Genomic DNA, 21,762 nt, shown 5'->3' on the forward strand with positions numbered 1-21,762 from the left:
GCCTTAGGGATTTCTGGAAATTATTCCGTAGGTACATATATTATGCGTAGGAATTATTATTATAAATAACTAACTGTTTCTCACGGTTTCACCTACGTTGATTTACACAGACAGATTTTTATTGACAGTTTAACGTGCCATCCGAATGACTGCGTTTCGGATGGCACGTAAAACTATAGGTCCCTTCTGTCATTGAACATCCTTGACAGTCGTTACGAGTTGTCAGAAGCCAATAAGTCTGATACCAGTCTAATCAAGGGGTCTTGGGTTGCCCGGGTAACTCGGTTGAGGAGATCAGATACAAGGAGCAGTCGCTCCTTGTAAAGCACTGGTACTCAGCTGAATCCGGTTAAACTGGAAACTGAACTCAACATAGTTGGCTCGGAGGATAATGATTTCACCCGCGTTGATTTGTACAATGATGAAAAAGAAACAAGATTTCACAGACAATTTTTATTTCAACAATGCGTTTCATCCTTCCTTAACTATAGGTTTATCAACATTTTAACAACAGTCAAACATTTTTACTTATCTAATTAAAACTATACAAAATAAATAAATTATTTGACATAAACACAACATGTCTGATCCTTAGCGCAATCTGTAGCTTCGCTTATTCTCAGAGATATAGGACATTTGAAAAAGCTCGAAACGCACTCGCCACCTTTTGACGAACACCTCAATTCAACTAGGGCTGAAAAAAGAAAAAAATATATTAAGTACATGTATTGGGAAACTTAAAACTTAGCTATCTTTGTTAGGTACTGATTTATGTTCAGAAAGTTTTATATAATTGGGTAATAACATTCAAATTGCGTGAGTGCTAACACTCGCTTTTTGTATTCAAAAAGTTCGTAAAATAAATGACAAGCCAAACTCGATGTTTAATGAGTTACGTACATAATAATATATGAACAGGACGCCTCAACTTCTAGAAATACTCGTCATATTTTTCGTACACAAGAGCATTCTGAAATGTAAAAAAATGGACCAAGGATAACATATTTTTGAGGGATCGTTCAAAAGAGTAATCGTGACCCTAGGTGGTGGTGGGTAGTATCGTGGTTCTAGGAGGAACAAAAGTGGGTTTTCACTATACATACTACAATATTTTGACTAAGTATAGTCCACGCCACTAACTCAAGATCTAGGGTTCGATTCCCGGGTCGCGCCGAAATCGCTTTGTACATTTTAGAAACTTTCACAAAGCAGCCCGGAGCCTTAAAGTTGGTGATTGATACACCCGTGTATCGAAGAGCACGTAAGCCTCGGTCTTGCTCCTGACCTCTCTCCGATCGTGTCGGATTGGATTCTCATCGGGCTATGAGAGTGAAGGAATAGTGAGTGCACCTATGTCTCCACAAATGCTTGTGCACTATGTCCTGCGCAGTTGGCTAATATCCTTACATAAGAACATCTGCCGTGGCCAATAGTCGGCAAGGAGGATATCATCACATGGAAAAAGATTGTTCCAGAATTTTCTGTCGGTCTTGAGTCGTGGCGCGTACTATAGATGTAAACTTGAGAACCAAATACAATAGGTTATCATAGTCAAAGCAATTGAATAGACAGCAGTTGTGCCTAAGAATTATACAGGGTGTTTGGCGCATGGACCGACAAAAATTTTTGGGGGATTCGTGAGGCCATGTACTAGTTTTCACTCATAGACCCAATGTCCTATATGTCACTGTATTCGAGATACGATTTTTTTTGTTTGTTTTTAAAAATTACCGGAACTATCACCTTTAAAACGCTATAACTTTTCAGTCTGTTGTCGAATTTACACCAAATCACTTTCATTGCGTTCTCTGATGTATTATTATTCCAAATAAAACATAAATTCATAGCACTAGATGGAAAAAAAATACTTGTTGAGCTTCCAAACTCTTAAAAATGAGAAAACGTATGAAAAATGTCAAATTCAAAATTAATTATAAAAAAAAGTAAAAGCTTTTATGAACTTCGTTTAATAAAAAAAAATTGCCTACTTAATACCCTTTCCAACGATATGCCACATGGGTGTGAAATCATTAATAATGTCGTCAAAATCAGAGCAGGAACGAACACGCACTCTAACGTCTCTAACAACGAACCCGTTTGATAGAACAATGGTAAGCAGGTAATTGGCAGGTAAACTGCCTGTCTCTTTCTTACGCATGAAAAATATCTCTTGTCTTTGTCTATCATTGGGTTGGAGTTTGTTATGTGATCCTTGTTTAGTCGAGATTTGACTATCTCTGCTATCGGAAGTGTCCGTGTATTTCACGTTTTCCTATTTCGTTGTTTTTTGTTAAAGTTTGTTTTTGTTAAGTTTTGTTTGTTGAACTTTTCTGTTAAACTGTTGGTGTATTCACCGTGCTTGTTACAATGCCTAACTTCAGCAACGAAGAGTATGCTGACATGTTGTTGGCATATGGCAGCGCTAATTGTAACGCTCGTGAAGCGCGTAGAATTTACCAGCAGCGTTATCCTAACCGGCGTATACCACACCACGAGACGTTTGCTACAACCTATCGACGTCTGAGGGAGACTGGAAACATAAATTTCCAAGAGCCTCGCGTTAATGTGAGGCAACATAATGTTGTAATTGATGAAAGCATTTTGCAAGCTTTTGATGAGGATCCAACGACAAGTATTCGAGTTGTAGCTGAAAGACTTCACTTGTCGGTTTGGAAAGTTTGGTCAGTTCTTCGGGAAAATGGAAAGCATGCGTATCACTACACTTCTGTTCAAGGTACGTTAAGTACTTTATTTATTTTATCAGGCGAAATCGTAAAACTAAATTTTGAACCAGTTATCTTCGACCTTATTGTGCTGAAATTTTGCACCCAAAAAACTTGTATTTTAAAATGGTTTTAACCATACACTTATTTTAAACGTTTACAAATATCCTTGTAGCTTTACTGGTTCGTTTTTCAAATAAATACCTAGTAACTTTTATTTTTTCTAATTTTATCTTTTAAATTTATGTTAGTTTTTGCCATTCAAAAAGTGAATTTTTACCAGTCTTTAATGGATTGTTCTAGGTCTCATAGATGATGATCACAGGAGACGGCTCGATTTTTGCCGATTTATGATGCATACGGACGTAGATGATACAAATTTTTTAAAAAGAATTTTGTGGACTGATGAATCCAATTTTAATCACGAGGGAATTGTGAATCTCCACAACCTTCACCATTGGGCGCAAAAAAGACAAAATCCCCGCAAGAAAAGACAAAGTTCCTTTCAAACTAAGTTTAGTGTAAACGTTTGGGCGGGGGTTATTGGAAGACACCTGATCGGTCCACATTTCTTACCAGAGCGCCTGACCGGAGAAAATTATTTGAATTTTTTACTCGAAGATTTACCTGAATTGGTATTACCAGTATTAGATGGAGAACCAATTATTTTCCAAAATGATGGCTGTCCAGCACATTACCAGCGAGACGTGCGAGAACATTTGGACAACTGTTTTCCAAATTCATGGATCGGAAGAGGCGGCCCAATTCCTTGGCCTGCACGTTCACCAGACCTGACGCCCTTGGATTTTTATGTCTGGGGCCGTGCAAAAGAAATTGTGTATGCGACTGAAGTACCCACAAGAGAAATTTTAATCGAAAGAATAAATTGCGCCTTTGAAATTATGAAAGCAGAAATGCGACTGAGGACGACGACTGTAGAAATTAGAAAAAGATGCCGTGCATGCATTCGCAACAGAGGCAGTCATTTTGAACATAATTTATAACTTAAATTTAATTAAAACATTTTAAAACATTTTTGTGTTTTCATTACCCTGGCACTGGTTAATGTGTACCTTTAGGTTTGTGACGACATTATTAATGATTTCACACCCATGTGGCATATCGTTGGAAAGGGTATTAAGTAGGCATTTTTTTTTTATTAAATGAAGTTCATAAAAGCTTTTACTTTTTTTTATAATTAATTTTGAATTTGACATTTTTCATACGTTTTTTCATTTTTAAGACTTTGGAAGCTCAACAAGTATTTTTTTTCCATCTAGTGCTATGAATTTATGTTTTATTTGGAATAATAATACATCAGAGAACGCAATGAAAGTGATTTGGTGTAAATTCGACAACAGACTGAAAAGTTATAGCGTTTTAAAGGTGATAGTTCCGGTAATTTTTAAAAACAAACAAAAAAAATCGTATCTCGAATACAGTGACATATAGGACATTGGGTCTATGAGTGAAAACTAGTACATGGCCTCACGAATCCCCCAAAAAATTGTGTCGGTCCATGCGCCAAACACCCTGTATAAGTAATTATAATATTATAATAACATTGGATTCGAGCAATGTCAATATTCTTAATAATACCAGGTTGTAGTTATAATAAATATGAAAGAGGTTAGTTTCCAATAAAAACATCCAGATACTGGTGCTTTAGTATTGATAGTACCTAGAATAAACTGAGTTCTTAAATAAAGTGAAGTTATCATAATACACAGCAAATATTTCATGAATGTACCTTCTATGTGCAGTGCACCTAAGAATTTCTTGACAAATATTTAAGTGTAAAACTATATTTCTTCATAGCCCTCGGCGTAATTAGTATATAGCTACTTAACAGTGTAAGAATTATGCAAATCAGTTCAGTGTCCGGAACCTATGCGTCTACAACAAACACATCTTTTCTTTTTATATATGGACAGCTTCCGCCCGCGGCTTCGCCCGCGTGGTTTGCTGATAAAAAGTATCCTATGTTCATTCTAGTACCACCAAGAGTATGTGTACAAAGTTTCATGATGATCGGCTAAGTCTTTCTTGCGTGAAAGCTTAGCAAAGAAACGGACTATCGCATTTGTAACATTAACGGCCAGTTTCTTCATCAAAAGTTAAAGTTAAAGTAATGTCTAAAGTCAAAGTGACGGTCAAATTCGTTTTTTCAAGGCTAAAGTGACAGCAAAATTCATAGAAAAATTGAATTTAACCGTTACTTTTACTTTAGACATTACTTTGACTTTTACTTTGGCTTTAACTTTTGATGAAGAAACTGGCTGTAAGTAGGATAGAACTTAGATTAAAATCACCTTAAAGCACCGAAAGCCCGTAAAAAAGAACGATTAAAAACTTACTATAGACTTACTTGGTCTGCAGCACTCCATCCCATGTTCTTGTTGTACGGGGCACAATCCTTTAGCACTGACCTTCGTGCCTTTTGGGCAAGCCACCGATCTGGCGCAAGTACCACCCACCACCATACAGGGCAACTCGAAGAATGGGGCATTGCCCGCTGAAATGAAATTGGAAATGTAAGAAGATTAAGCTAATATCTATAGGTACTAATCTAATAACAGTGAAGAGGTAATTTATTTCCTTGAACGAGCATGAAAAATTAAGGAGAAATTTGGAAAATCATTCAGTGGTATAGCCTATTTGTCGGTGAAAGGCACAGGATCACGGAGTAGGGAATGTACAGAATACTTTTTAGATAGGCGCGCAGAGTTGTTCTCACGAGACCGGTAGTGGCAGCTAGTTATATCTTCGAAAGAATGCTAGTATTATATCGATCCTATCATATTTACGGGCAAGCACTAAGATTAATTGTTAAACCATAAAAAATATCTACATAGCTGATAACTTAATATTTTTTTCTGAACCATAAAAAATAAACTTTGAGACTCCTCTTAGAACAGACACATAAAATAATATTTATTGTTCTAGAAATATCTTTGTAAGAACATCTTCATTCAAGTATGTATTATGAAACAATATTGTTTAACTAACCTAGAAATAAACCAGTTACATTGAGCAATGTTTGTAAATAAACCCATATTTGTTAATGCTGATTATTTATCGATACATTACATAACGGAGTAAATAGACGATATTCTTCAAGAGTAGTGTAAATAAGTAAATAAAAAAAACTTGAAGCTGCGTAAATAATGGTCATGGGCGTGTTTTAGTGCAGAAAATCCAGTTTAAAGTCTTTAAAATCTCACTAGGTTCCCAATTTCAAAGTTTGAAACTCAAAAAAACTTACAACTCGCAGCCGCATCTTCGAACTCCTCATTCAGAACCGACACACCATAATTTATCAAAGACACCAAAATCACAATTTTGAAGAACATTTTTGACCGACTTCCCAAAAAGGAGGTTCTTCGTGTAACACGACCTCTCTTGTCTAACTTTCTAAGACGAATGGATAACTTAGTGCCAATAACTGGTATAAGTTGATCAATATTAACATATATATCGTGAGAAATGATAACCTACATATATTACACATCCTGTATTATCTTATGATTACGATACGTTATAGAGGATGTTTTAATTTGACAAAGGTTTTTGAGGAAGGTTAAGACAATGGTGAGATATTCATAGGCGTAGATATGTGTAACGTTAATGTTAGGTATGTCTAAAAATATTATACTCACATGCGTACTATCGTCAGCATCCGTCGAGCCGTTATATACCTTCTTTAACATGGATTGACAGCCTATCTGACCTCTTCAACAAAGTAACCTGGGGAACCCGATACCCCGGTTGTTAAGACTGGTCATTGGACTAGACTTTCTGGTTTCTGATTACCCTTAACGACTGAAAAAGATGTAAAAATACCAAAGTGTTGGAACTCCTTTAATATTTTTATCTTATAAGAATATTTGGTTGTAGAAAAGACGTAATTGATTTTAGGAACGTATCAAATACTAGTTGCGTCACAGAGGATTTCACAGATATATTCAAATAGTACAGGTTTATATTTATCAGCCCACAACGTTTCGTCTAAATCTTAATCTAATTATACGAAAATCAGAGTTAAAAACATGAACTCACTTTTATTTACTACAGAATTATTATATAGTTGAATGGCTTAGTCATTAGCAAGTCAACATGCTTGTTACTAACTGTCACATAATTATCTGGACGAGAGACATTTTATCTGTAGGCGTAAAACTAGTTTCTCTATGGTCATTGAACTTAACATTAATTATACTTGCATACCTGATGTCCCTGATCTCTACCGCAAAAGTAGGTGATCTGCTTTATAGGGTACACATACGGTAAAACGGGACCCTAATACTAAGACCAATGATAGTTGCTGACAATAAATAAACTGAATATAATATAGTCTGGGAATTTTGAATAAAGGCTTTATTTTCATTTTTACTTTAAGTTGACAGAACCGGATTATCAGCTGATTAAACTTAATTGAAATAAAAATATAAAATAATCTTATGTGGATAATTTACTAAACAGCCCGTATTAGTAATTATAAAGTTTAGTCTTTCTGATTAAAATAAAAACTAAAAATAAAGTTAAACATATAATTATTCAGACTCTGAATTCCTTAAAACTCAAAAAAAAAAACACCGTCAAAATTTTGCCTCATTAAAATCTTGTACCACTACCAAGCAAAACTCCAGTCTTAAAACACCATTATGTAATCTCAGAGCTTATATAAAAAGATGACTCAGTTGATCATTAAGAGTAACTTCACACTGCAAACTTTTAGTCGGCCGATAGTTTGTTTGGGCTCATAAATCAGTATCAAGATGAATGGTAGTTCTCATATTACAAAGATCAGTTATTTAGCCGGTATCAGACTGACTGAAAACATCATCGTCTCTCGAGCCTTTTCTGAACTACGATGGGGTCGGCTTCTCTCAGCTTGCTTTTTACAAGGAGCGACTACATATCTGACCTCAACCTAGTTACCCGAGCAACCCAATACCCCTTGGTATGACTGGTGTCTGACTACCCGTAACGACTATCAAAGATGTTATATTAGACTGACTTCTTTTCAGACTGGCTGGAATTAATAAAAATGTTGGCAACTATCGGCCGACTGTTTAGTCTGCAGTCTGTAGGCACGCTAAGCGAGAGTTGCTGACTAATCCTGACCTACATTAACGGACGGTCTTTACATGGTAACAGATTTGAACGGTGTCCTCAAGACTCCTTACGCAGCTCGATGTTGACATAATGGGTTATTTGCGGGCAATTCCTTTAAGTGAAGGTGAAGTTATTTATTGGGAATTTCCTAGTGACGAATGTGACTGATGTTAAGGCCTCAAGATGTATTAGGTAAGCCTAACTATAAAGATTTTGTTGATGAAGGTGACAACTTGATAATAGTCCAATAGTGGATCATGATGATTCCAATCTTGCCAGGAATCACTTATATTCTCACCAAAAAATATGTTAAAGTATGTTCAGACGACTGATCAACTCAAAGATATTGGTCGAATTAAACAAAAAATCAAAGTATATAATAAGTATTGTTGAGCCATCAAGTAATACCGAACTCATTAAGTAGAATATCTCATCGATTTGCTGTGTTAAATATAAAAATGAATGGTGAAGCGCATTACAATCCCAATTCATTTACAATCATCAGAAAAATATTACTTATACAGCATAAAGGCGTTACAAACAGATTCGTAATTCGATTTTGTGGCCGAGCAAAATATTACGTGTCCCAAAAGTTAATGATGACCATGGAGAACAAAATGACTAGTGGAGATCTCATAACGCACAGTATCCTAAGAGAGTAGCGCGAAAAAATGCGGGTGTTCGGGGGACGAGGAACGCCACTAGCTCCTGCCTTATACACCCTCTGTGGAACATGTAGATTATTTTCAAAGAAGGCTAATCTTTCACAGATTCGTCTTGATTTGACAAGGAACCTGAACGCGTGTTAATTCTAGCAACTGATCACTCCTACCGTACATTACTTTTGCCTTCAATAAGACCTCTGACCTACCTAGGGGTATCGGGTTGCCCGGGTAACTGGGTTGAGTAGGTCAGATAGGCAGTCGCTGCTTGTAAATCACTGGTACTAAGCTGAATCCGGTCAGACTGGAAGCCGACCCCAGCATAGTTGAGAAAAAGGCTCGGAGGATGATGATGATGATGATGATGAAGACCTCTGACCTACCTGCCTTATGGTATCTCCGCTCATCTTTTCTTCCTCCATGACGATGACATTTTCATATCCAATATTGAAAATATTCACGAGATAATTATGTACTTTATGGTGATTTCCATTGGTTATCCTGCTTATGTGATTGCGTGAATATTAAATGTTTTACATTTTGTATGTTGTAGACAGATGAAATTATGCGGTTTTGTGTTCTAAACGGATTTGATTTCTATTTGACTGTTATGGTGTTTTAGTGAATATATTAGATGAAAATAGCTGATGTTATATTGCACTATGGGTAAAAAATGAATCAGCCACAAGTGCTTGCGTAGACACAGATGCACTCTCTTTTCTCTCTCTCATAGTTCGATAGAATTGTAATCCAGCACGATCGAAAAGACATAAAGATTTATAGTTTTTCTATCTCATTATGACATTAGCAAAGGTGTTTAGAAATCTAAATGTTGCATATGATTTTTTTTAACGACGTCAAAAATCATTTATCCCCTCCTGCTGTGGGTTAGCAGCGGTGAGGGTGTGTCAGACTCTTACTGACTAAAAACCGTCGTGTTCCGTCGTAGGCCTTTTACCAGGGCCGCGGTAGCTCTTTCGAACAATCCCGCAGCCCCGTGTTGCATATGACTTGAATCCTGCTAATTTACCTCTAACTAGAAGTATAACACAATATATTATTGTCTTTCATCTACGTCAGTAATGTTTCGAGTTCATTGTATCTAGGGACTCAACTTCAAGCTATCTAACTTTGAAGCTTTACCGTACAGAGGACCGGTGGGAGATCGCGGAAACTGTATCCTGTATTCTAAAACTAGCTGAGATATACTGATTGTTATGATATACGCTTGAAAGGTTTTTTTTTCGTTTAATTCCGCACTACTGTGATGGCAAATGCAAAAATCTCAAAGATACATATAAAAATACCAAATATGCCTCAATGATCAGCAATTTGTCATACACTGAATAAAAATCAACAAAAAATTGCTTAAACTATTTACTATTTACAAAAAATACATCATATTTCTGGAGGAAAACAGTTTGTGGCGACGTGTACCATAATTTGTGCTAACACAATTAATTATAAACAGGATATAATAAAACGAGCGATTAAAAAAACGCTTTGCGACTGATGATGACATACTATATTAATAACTTGAGCGGTATGAATTTGAGTAAGCGAAAAATTAACTAAACTAACAACGAATATTGATTAATAATAAAATCCAGAACGAGCTTACAAAAAGTGAATTGTGATAAATCCATTTCATATATTAAAATTTTATCCGAGCGACTACATTACTAAGTGAGGGACTGGAAATACAGAGAGGGCAACTTCAATATTAACATAGAATCGATTTTTCTAAGTGAGGTTATACATAACGTACTACTAAATAGTTCACTTTGAGCAAAGTTTTGTAAGCTCCTTTATTAATGATTATTGGTTCCTGATATTCTATTTTAAGATGGCAGAATTTTGAAAACGAATCACTGCAAAACTGACTCCACGTAGTCTTGTTTGCCCTACCCCTAGAGTGCAATTCAAAACCGCGTAGGCGCGGAGGGGCGAGGCGGCCTGCGAGCTGAGGCGCAGGTAGTTTTAACGCTCGCCGCCGCGGCTGAGGCAGCAAGCCGAAGCTGTGGTGGTGAAAGAGAAATAAAACAAAAGGTGAACTTTTAAAACATTTTTTTTAATACAACAAACTTTTCCCTAATAATATAACTGTACTTGAGAGCGTTGGGGGCATTTAAACACTTTGGGAAGGCACCTTCCTTTGTTTAAACAGCACATGCTCTTTCTTTTTTCTGAAACAGATGAATAATTTTGGTTAGACTGCTTACTGTATGTCCTACGTGAGCGATCTAGATGCGAACGCGAAGCGGCGCGTTGTGACACGGAAACAACAAGCAATCGATCTCCTACGCGAATTATCACGGTACTATTTTTGGATTCGCTTCGGATTCCTTTGCATTCGCTTTTACGTTGATTTGCCCATACAGGACACACCCTTGGTAAGGAACAACAGTGGCACACCAACAACAGTGGCAACCGAAAACACATAATTTCACTGTGATCCCAGCTCACCCACTATTTTCGCATATGGGGCGCCTTATTCAAAAGCATGTTTATGTCACCAGCTAGGGGATTTCGGTACTCGCCTTCCCCGCTGCCACTGCAATTGCAAACTAGGATCGGACTATCCATAAAATTTCTTAGATTGGTTTATAATGAAGTGAACTTTCATTTAAGCCTGCTATCTCAGATGCACGCAGGTAAAAACTGAAAATTATGCACAGATTTTTCTAACCTTCCATTAACACAATCTATCGATGAGCTTGGAAAGCTACAACATTATCTCCATTCTTTAATTAATTTCACTCTAAAAGTAACTCTTCCATTGTTTTGATGTAAATTAGAACTTTGTAATATTTTGATCTATTTGACTCCAGACCTACAGTTCCAAAATATGATCCGAAATATTTTTAATATAGTTTTTTATTACTTACGAGGCACACAGCACTCCATGACTTGTTCCAGCTGTTCAGGGCACAAGCCTTTGTGATTCACCCCCGTGCCAGGAGGACACGTGTCTTTTAATGCACAGAAACCTCGCAACCGTACGCATGGCTGTTCGAAGAAAGGTGACTTTCTTACTGGAAGAAAATGTTAATCTTTTGACTTATAAATCTTACTTATAATGACCTCTATTAATTTGAAGTATCTCTATCTTGTTGCGGTTGCTCGCCAAAAGGATCTCATTATCATCATCATCATTATCTCAGTCATAGGACGTCCTCTGCTGAACATAGGCCTCCCCCTTAGATCTCCACAGATACCTGTTGGAGACGACCTGCATCCAGCATCTTCCGGCGACCTTTATAAGGTCGTCTGTCCACCTTGTTGGTGTAGACGTCCTACGCTGACATGCTAGTCCGAACAGGTCAGGTCAAAAGGTTCTGAACCAATTGAAATGAAAGGTATACAGATAGTCTAGAGCGAGAGACAGGGCATAGACTGCTTTTTATTCAGCTGAGAGAAGCAGCTCACTCTAGATACGGGTGGCACTGCGTTGAATGGCTTGTCAAAAACAATGTTTTTTTGCGACTGTTAATTCAACCTAATCCCGTGTGAACATTTCGCACAACCAAAAAAAAAAGATTGTCAATTCAACCGCATCGTGTGGGAATTACTTAGCGCACCAATATAAAAAGCCTATATAACTTTTCTCGAAAAACAGCCTATCTAACATTGAAAGATTTTTTCAAATTGGATCAGCAGTTTCTGCGATTAACGCGATATAGCCAACAAACTTCAGTTATATAATGACTACTACCAAAGTAAAATAACTTACCACTATACCAGGTCTTGACCCTCGCTGTATGCCAAACCGAACACCATAAACTATTCACAATTATAGAAAAACAAATGAAACGGAAAAACATTTCCTAGTCTAACCAGGTCACTTTACCAAGGTAAAAAGATTACTGGGTCAATATAGAAAAATACTGGTCTATATGATTGTTTATAATTGTTCATAAATACATCAGTCAGTGTTTACTTCCTTATCCATAAACTTTGGTTGTTAATAGAATAGCTTGTTTTATAAGAAAGAATAAATGGTCTGTATGACATCACCCATTCTTGGGTGACTATATACCATAGGCAATAGATGCTATATCCCTATTAATATTATACATGCGAAAGTAACTCTGTCTGTCTGTTACGCTTTCACGTCTAAACCACTGAACTGATTTTAATAAAATTTGGTACAGAGATAGAGTTGACCTTGAGAAAGAATATAGGATAGTTTTTATCCCGGACTTTTGAGTTATCTCGGAAACGCGATATACCGAAATTGACGCGGGCGAAGTCATGGGCGGAAGTCAGTTATCATCTACATATAATGCTTCTTTTGTTTATTCAACTCAGGTTATAATTTATAAGGTCGTTCAAAATAACTTCATTTTTGTAAGCACAGCCTTAAAATAATGGCTATAGAATTAATATGGAATGTAACAATACGAATCAGAGAAGAACCCTTTTGTACCACGAATCGAAGAGAGATCATTTAACTATTTAAAAAATAAAACACAAAATTATAGATCAATTTTATTTATTTAAACTTTCCTTTCCTTATCAACTTAACCAATAAAAAAACAGCTATCGTAAAAAATCTTTATTTGATAAAAAAAACTAGACAAAAATTAAATACAAAAACATATAACACAAAACAAATAATTTTAACTACTTATAACAAAAACAGAACTAGATGCATCTGTAGGCGTTCTATTTACATGACAGATCTTAATTTGAAGGCTGAGTTTGACTTCCAATCAAAAAGTTTCAATTTGACTTCCAACCTTAAAATTACTTTAAAAAAGTTTCAACAAGAACCAGCTACGGCTTTTTTTCAAGGCGTGATTTCCCCCTTCGTAAGCAGCATATTTCGTCATACCCACATCCAGTGGCGTCTTCTGATAACAAGTAACTTGGGCATGTGACAGACAATGGGATGCATTCACCCATTTGAGTTCGACATCCCATTACCCCCTTTACTGGAACAAAGTTCTTCTTTAACAAGAGTATTTGTTTAACGAGGGTTTTCAGTGACAGAAGTATTATTATCTTCTTTAAAGACATATTACTCAAAGTTGTCACTTACTTACAGCGTTTTCACACTAGCGGATTCTTGTGTGTGTTTACATAAAACAATTGACAACTAAGTACCGGTACAAAAGATGATACTTATCATCGAGCGACCGATTTTTGCCGCCGGAATGTGTCGTGCGTAGAAAGACCGTGCGACAAATATCCGCTAATGTGAAAGCACTGTTGAAATTCTATTTAACAAATCGAAGAAATAATAAAATGTTGAAAAGCTTAGAACAGTTACTAGAGCTCGTTGTGAAAGACGTTATTACAAACTTAGCTGTTATACTGCTTTGTTTTGGCGTGAGAAATTATGGTGACTATTACAGATTGTTGATAAGGTCCAATCAAATCAAAGCCTACATTGGCATATAGTTCTGATTTTCATAATCATTTTAGTTACTTAATCTTATTAATAAAATTCAAAAATTTTGATTAGCAGGTGTCGGTCCAATTCTGGATTTCCATACTCGATCCTCCTTCCATTTACCTGTTTACCAATTTATCGATGATTACAAATACGTCAAAACCATACTATATAAGTTCGTAAATGAAAAAAACTTTTCATGGCATGTACAGGGTACGTCTCAACCATTTTTTATGAAGTTTGATATGCCGACTGAAATCTGGGAAAAGATAAAAGAAGTATAATTTATCAAAGAACATGTGGAAGACTGAGAGAATGAAACAAGAAACAGTTAGTTTCCTACAAGGTTGAATTTTGGTGCAAGGAGTTAACCTATTACATTGTAATGTTTCCTACCGAAACACAGCAGCATATTCCCTTCCTTCAAATACATGAGAGCGACAAAACTCATGACACACGCAAATTGATTTCTCAAAACTTTCACAACGAGCTCCGTATCAAAATCAATAGAAATTACACCAAAATTTTACCTTGCCAAACTGCATGCTTCTTATTTCAAAAAAGGCATACATGAAGAGGAACTCACGGGGTCTGCAGCATTCTACGCCTATGCGCTGCTGTTCAGGACATAGGCCTCTCTGACCCACCTTCGTCCCAGGAGGACAGGCGAAAGATTGAGCACATGTACCCCCTATGCGCATACATGGTATCTCGAAGAATGGGGCCTTTCCAGCTGTAATTTCAAGAAATAAATAATCGACATTACAATTTTGTATGAGTTAATCTTACAACAATAGACGGACAAGCATGTTAATTTGTTCTGAGCGAGCACAAAGTCTGTCTTATGACGTTTAAACCAGCACTTTCACACTGGCAGATTCTTGTTACGCGTAGCAAAACAGGGCGCATTCCTAGCGGTCAAATTTTCGCGCGTCAATAGGCAAATCTAAATCATTCGCCCTGGTAGTTGTCAATTGTTTTCTGACGAACCAGGCGATGTCACTCAAAAACACTGAGTGAAAAATCCATTAGTGTGAATGCGCTTATACTACACAATATCTACCTTTAAAGAACCTATGTCAATGAGCAAAAAAGGCAAAAAAAAAATACCATAAAGTCACTGTCACTTATTTGTAAGACTGCTTATGAAATTAAACTGCCTATCATACAGTACAAAGTAATGATGTTAAATTTACCTCCGTATATCTCCACTTCGTTGAGGTCCCAAACAGCAGAACAGAAACAATTCACAACGAGCAAAAGATAACATATCTTGAGCAACATTTTGAGTGCGACCGCTCCCATCCAAAATTGATAGATGAATGAATGTGTTCCCAAAATAGTAAACTATGTTTGCTCTTAGACTATCAAAGGTTCGTGAGAAAGATTTTCATCATCTTCCTTTCGAGACCCATTGTTCGTTAGTTGAAACTATCTTAGTTGAAACACTCTCTAGTAGCTATAGAAGGTGTTAAATATATTAACTTGTGACATCACCTTGTATTGAAGAAAAAAGAAACACATACTCCTTTAAAAAAATACACTGACGAGATAGTATATAGAATGAAAACAGGATTATGGTCATTAAATCATTTTTTTTTATTACTGTTTTTAATTATGTTTCTTTTTCCATTGAGTCGGTTTCATTTTTTTCTCAACTAAAATATTATATCTGTTTCTTAAGTGAGAAAACCATCACGAAGATCGACAGAAATAAAATTTGTTCCTTCTGAACAAGCACAATTTTTATAATGATGATAAGGATCGACTCCATTGTAACATCCTGTACATCAATTTAACTGATACACTAAAAAAATTTCAATAAGTACTCTATTATAATAATAACTCCTTTCACACTCGTGAACCACTCTCAAAACTAAACGGAATAATATTTTAAGTTAATTATCATGTCAATAGATCAGTCATCTATCTAATTTCAATTAGAGTGGTTGTATTCCAGATGTTCTTCAAGATTTTTTGTTTGTCCTTACTTTCGAGTGTTTTGTGCAGCTCAAAAGTTACTGAACAGCCATCAGAAATGAGTGGGAACGGTACGTGGTTTTTGCTAAGAAATAATGTTACTGGAAACTATTCAATTATGTTATGAACTTAAATTAAAAACGAGAGATTCAAATTTATCAGTTTGCTTACAATTTCCATTTTCAATTAAATAAGAATAGGATACTTATGGACACACTCAGAGACATTTAATGGTTACTTAAGCCTTACAGATTCTCATAGAAATTCTGTACTTAGCAACGGCTAAGTGCAGAATTTCTATGAGAATCTGTCTGTCTGTGCGTGGGTTAGATGGTTACCCCAATAAATAATTAGTCATAAATTCTCTTATCTGTTTGGAAAGAAGTCCCCTCTGAGTTGCATCTTCAAGCCAGTGATCCATTCCTAGTGAGGAAAGGCTTCAGGTAGTGATCTAAAGTTACCGAAATGATTCATCGGAAGAGCTTCAGCTAAAATTATTCATATAACGTCCGCGTTGGTGCTGTCGCATATCACACCTGCTGTGCACGAGGGCTCGGGTTCGATTCCCGGGTCAGGCCGAAATTGCTAATATCGATAATTTTCTTTCAGCTGGCAAGGCTCCGTTCTTTGAGTTACCATGTATGCAAGCTGGTGGTATTTGTGCGAGAAGGTTTGCCTGTCCCCCCGGGAATATTGTTACGGAGATAGGACTGTGTCCTGAACAACAACGGCAGGGTATGGAGTGCTGTAAACCACGTAAGTAGATAGGTACTTTATTTTAAATATTATTGTCCATTTGTTATACAAACTTAATATTGGAGAGAATTATTTTTTTAAACAGATTTTACCTCAGCCTAGAGTTGTGGCATAATCTTTGAAGACCTTCTCTTTAATTGATAGATCCAAGCAGACTAAAATGTTTGATTTCAAATATAGGAATTGTCTCATACCAAATGAAATTAGACGAATTTATCAGTTCAACTTTATCATAATGATGCATATCTTTCCCCGGAGATACACAGAAACTTCCAGAAAAATTCTTGCAAAAATACTAATGTTATTTTATTTGGACTTCACATTTTCTGTTTGTTGAAGTACCTTTGACGAATGTTACGTATATTTTATGTAACTTGTAAAGACGTATTAGATTTTAACATATTTGTGGTGTAATAGTTTCAGGAGGCTGGGGGATGTGGCGATATTCTGACAGAATTACCAAAAGGCAAAATACTATAAAACCATGGATCCCTGGATATCCCATAACCATGGCACATATTTAAAGGAATTTTATACACAAATTATATTTTAAAGGTACTTTGTTCTTTTTTGTATTCATGTTATAAATAAAGAAAAAAATCGTCTTTGCTTTTTTATTTTTTAATCTTTAACTAGCCTAGAATATGTAGACTCTTGCCATTATGAACCATAAAAGATTTCTAAGTACTAAGCTAAGGCAAAAAACTTTTTAATAATATAAAACAGTCTATACCCATTCCAAAATCAGTCATCTAAAATTAAATAATTGCATAGAAATAAACCCGAATCCATGTAATTGTAATTTTAGGTAATTTACTTAGAATTTTATATTTCATTACCATAGTTTCAAATTCTCGGATACTTCATACAAAATAACAAAAAATTAAACATCAAACAGGGACAGTTGCCCCCAGTAAAATACCAAAGAATTTCACATAACAACATTCCCCGAAAATAGCGCCAAAACTCTCAAATATTTCAATTTGCAGTTAGCAAAATGATATTTCTCTCACACTAGCATTAGGGACATTAGAATCTGGGCAGAAACGGCATTCATTTAGAAATCCAGATAATAGTTATTCTAATCTAGATTTAGCGCAGTTACGACCAAATCTAAGCTGAGAGATTTTAGTTGAAAATGCTAATGGTTCGCCTAGTTTTAGTTCTGTGTAGCCTTTTTCAAAAACAAAGAGAGTTTAGCTACTGATTTGCATATACTGTGCTTTAAAAGGTGTTAAGCTGGCCACTAAATATATTAAGCACTTAGTCGCCTGTTATATTTTTGTTTTCAGTGGCGAGAGTGAATTCGTGCCTAACTTATTCTATTTATTTATGAAAATTTGTCTGCCTGTGACGCTTTCACGCCAAAACTCATCACCATCCTCCGAGCCTTTTCCCAAACTATGTTGGGGTCGGCTTCCAGTCTAACCGGATTCAGCTGAGTACCAGTGCTTTACAAGAAGCGACTGCCTATCTGACCTCCTCAACCCAGTTACCCGGGCAACCCGATACCCCTTGGTTAGACTGGTGTCAGACTCACTAGCTTCTGACTACCCGTAACGACTGCCAAAGATGTTCAATGACAGCCGGGACCTACAGTTTAACGTGCCATCCGAAACATAGTCATTGGTGTCTACGATATGCTTAGAAAGTACATACAAACTTAGAAAAGTTGCATTGGTTGCCTGACCTGGAATCGAACCCGCGGCCTCATACTCGAGAGGTTGGTTCTTTGCCCACTTAACTAGGCCACCACGACATTTTTTCACGCCAAAACTATAAAACCGATTTAACATACATACATACATAAGATAATCTAGAGCCTGAAGAAGGACACAGGCTACTTTTTATGCAGGTAAAGTACTTCAGTAGGAATACAGGTGGAATCGCGGGGAATAGCTAGTCCTCATCTAATTGAAAGCTAAGTTTAAGTTTGCACCCAGTCAAAATCCGAATAACTGCGTCTCAATGAGAAACGCTTGTGGCATAAAATTGAAATAAATAGAAGACGTTAAAATAATTAAATTAAATTCGTCTACCATCTGCTCTCAAACTTAATTAATGGGTAAATGATCTTTTAGGATCCAATTAATTGGGAGCGTTTCTTTAATGCAATAAGTAATCGATATTCATAATTATAATTGCCGCCCACTCTCAACGGTCGTGTCATTTTACGAATTCATGCAATACACAAAAATGCAGGTACGCCATGATATCTAACCGCAATGCAGCTACAAAACAACACATAGTTTCTTTGATATTGGTCAATATTGACGATTACATGTGGTAGACAAGGATTGTGAACCAAAATTCTGGACAACACTATTTTATTTTCTTAAAACTAATTAGGGTTGGATGATGATTCTTCAACATTCACACCAAAATAAGTAGTGCAGTTTTTGGTTTTGAAAACAATATAAGATTTACGAAGGAGTTATATGTGATCAGATAAGCCTAGAACTCAATACCTATTTATTTCAAGACCTGTTTTAGTCTTTTTCTATTAAAACACTGAGCTAAACAAAAAATGCTAATCGATGTTAGAGTGCCTACGTAAGGTTGTCCCAAGAACCCTTTTACAAAAGCTCTATTTACTTCGCCCTACATATTGCTATATGGAGCAACCAACTGGAAATAAAACTATAGGTACTCATTGTTTCGAGTAAGGATCGTTACAAACGAAGTACAGTTTTCAGGAATCAAAATTAAGGTCGACTGTATTGATGGGAACGAAAACGAAAGGAATTTTAGAATTCTTTATACCTATGCAATCGTATGAAATCTTGCACACTTTTGTATAGTTGTCGAATCGTCCAATTTGGTGCGGCTGGCAGCATATCTACACTAATATTATAAAGAGGAAACGTAAAGTTTGATACAAATTGGCTCCAAAACTGCTTGACCGATTTGAAAAATTCTTTCACTGTTAGTAAGATTATTTGTACCCGCTTCCAACTTCTGGGCGAAAGTCTTTTCTTCAATATAGAAACAGAAATCCTGATCTCCAACCTGGTACATACATAGGTGAAGGAAGGCCGAGAAAGCAAGTACTAATTTGATAATTGCCATACTTGCGTTTTAAGAAACTGGGCAAGAATTAAGTATAAGTTACTCAATTGTGTTTAGCCTTATTCGTAACGGTCAACTCCTATTGAGCCTTTGTTTTTATGAAACCTAATCGGAATAAGGTTACCGAGATTATTTCTTATAAGAACGGATATATTGTTTCTTTGTGCTCGTATTATTACTTGGCCTCGGTCTAGATTTCAGTAATTCTGTTGTTGTTTGTATAAGCATCGTTTTGTTTTCTTAAGCATAAATACTTGAGTGCATGAATACTTTATAGTTACATGAAAATGTATTTATCTACTTCAACTGGTCTCGGCTGGAATGACAGATAACTTTCTGAGGATGAAAAAGTAGCCCTTTGACAATTCTCAGACTCTAAACTATATGTTTAGTTCCTTAAAATCAGTTCAGTAGTTTTGGGCTCTTGCGTACAAAGTGCAACAGAAAGGCAGTTACTTTCGCATTAAAATTACGTTCGCTTTTTACGTCTCTTGCCATCACAACATGTATGTTAATGTATTTTCCAACTGAGCTGAAGATATGTAAGCAGACGCATGACCTCGTCCTACTTTAAAAGCAATAAAAAAATATTTGTACTTTACAAGACACATCAAAATACACTCGCGGAATTCAAAAGTGAGCAGCAAAAACTTCAAGGAGCCAGTAAATTGTTGTAAATAATGGCAATTTTCCACAAAATTTATATGACAACTTGTTCACGAGAAGCGGGAATGAGCTCAATAATTCAGCATCTTACACGGTAACAACGGTTTGTTTTTCAAAATTAAAAATATACAATCGTAAATATGATTTTTAATTTCCAGTTTCGTCCCTGAGAGTGAATTTTTCAGACTTTTGTTGTGATTGTGGCCGAGTTGGAGGAACGATAATTGGATTTTGCTTAACAAGAGGTTTTTAATAAAAACTCTTACTTTTTCAGTATTGATTTCTTTTGTCGAGATGTTTTCGAGAATTTGCATTTTTTATGTTTTTTTGTGAAAGATTTCATCCTAAAGTCTGGTCAAATACAACTCACGTAAAAAGGCTGTTCAATCTACAACGTTGCTATGAACATCAAATTTTTGATTAAAATAAAAAATCGGTAAAAAAACTTTTAAGTTAAACGGTTTTATCTTATGTGCACTGAAAACTAGAAAATAAAAAAAAAACTTTTTACAAAAAAATAAAACCGACTCCCAAAAACACTGAAAAGCAAAAAAAAACTATTCTTAGGTGCATCGGCCTAGAAGTCGGTGTCTAATGGATGTAACTAAGTTTATAACGCCACCGACTTCTAGGCCGATGCACCTAAGAATAGTTTTTTTTTGCTTTTCAGTGTTTTTGGGAGTCGGTTTTATTTTTTTGTAAAAAGTTTTTTATTTTTAGCTTTTCAGTGACAAGCATAGTTGTCACTATCCGCATGTCATATCCGCAGTGGAAAGTTCTCATCAATACGAACAATATAAGCCCAAGCACGAGGTAGTTTACATATTCAATTGTCGAGTTCCCTCGACCTTCGCTGGTCTCCATCATCAGGTCAGCTTCAAACCTTCACTGTTGCAAAGGTCTCGTCAATACGAACAAAATAAGCCCAAACACGAGGTAGTTTTTTACACATTCATTGTTCAAGTTCCCTCGACCTTCTCTGGTCTTCATCATCAGGTCAGCTCCAAGCCTTCACCATTGCATAGTGTTATCAGACATGCGCCTTAGTGTCAAGTTTTTACCCTACGTATGCCTACGATTTTCGAAAGTTGCCCTCGATTTCTCAGGGTTTCCATCATCAGATCCTGACCTGGTGACTATGGGACCACCTGGGAGGTAAACCCTATCAAACAAAAAAAAAAATTTTGCAAATCGGTCGAAGCGTCTCTGAGTAATCGGTGAACATACATAAAAAAAAAAAAAAAAAAAAAAAGATCCCGACGAATTGAGAACCTCCTCCTTTTTGGGAAGTCGGTTAAAAATAGTTACTTACCTGTCAACCTACGTAGGTGGGCCCGGTCATATTAGACTAAAATAAAAACGTGGGGCCCATTAACTATTGCTGTAGTAC

General features: G+C 36.1%; 2 protein-coding genes and 1 long non-coding RNA gene across 3 annotated transcripts; all 3 read right to left on the reverse strand.

The window, feature by feature from the left end:
- Positions 1-438: 438 nt before the first annotated feature.
- Positions 439-6,121, reverse strand: LOC124643277 (U-scoloptoxin(19)-Sm1a-like). The gene is made up of 3 exons (XM_047182190.1): positions 5,989-6,121; positions 5,092-5,238; positions 439-694 (listed from the first exon to the last, which is right to left on the reverse strand). Exons 1-3 carry the CDS (start codon positions 6,074-6,076, stop codon positions 561-563), a joined length of 369 nt encoding a protein of 122 aa, XP_047038146.1. The 5' UTR covers positions 6,077-6,121; the 3' UTR covers positions 439-560.
- Positions 6,122-10,565: 4,444 nt separating this feature from the next.
- On the reverse strand, positions 10,566-12,365 carry LOC124636043. The gene is made up of 3 exons (XR_006985095.1): positions 12,237-12,365; positions 11,392-11,538; positions 10,566-10,689 (listed from the first exon to the last, which is right to left on the reverse strand). It is a non-coding gene; the product is annotated as an uncharacterized LOC124636043 (long non-coding RNA).
- Positions 12,366-13,282: 917 nt separating this feature from the next.
- LOC124636640 lies at positions 13,283-15,185 on the reverse strand. The gene is made up of 3 exons (XM_047172807.1): positions 15,098-15,185; positions 14,432-14,634; positions 13,283-13,435 (listed from the first exon to the last, which is right to left on the reverse strand). The coding sequence occupies exons 1-3, from the start codon at positions 15,183-15,185 to the stop codon at positions 13,283-13,285; spliced, it is 444 nt and encodes a 147-aa protein (XP_047028763.1).
- Positions 15,186-21,762: the final 6,577 nt, after the last annotated feature.

This window comes from Helicoverpa zea, chromosome 2 (genome assembly GCF_022581195.2).
Source record: "Helicoverpa zea isolate HzStark_Cry1AcR chromosome 2, ilHelZeax1.1, whole genome shotgun sequence".
NCBI lineage: Eukaryota > Metazoa > Arthropoda > Insecta > Lepidoptera > Noctuidae > Helicoverpa > Helicoverpa zea.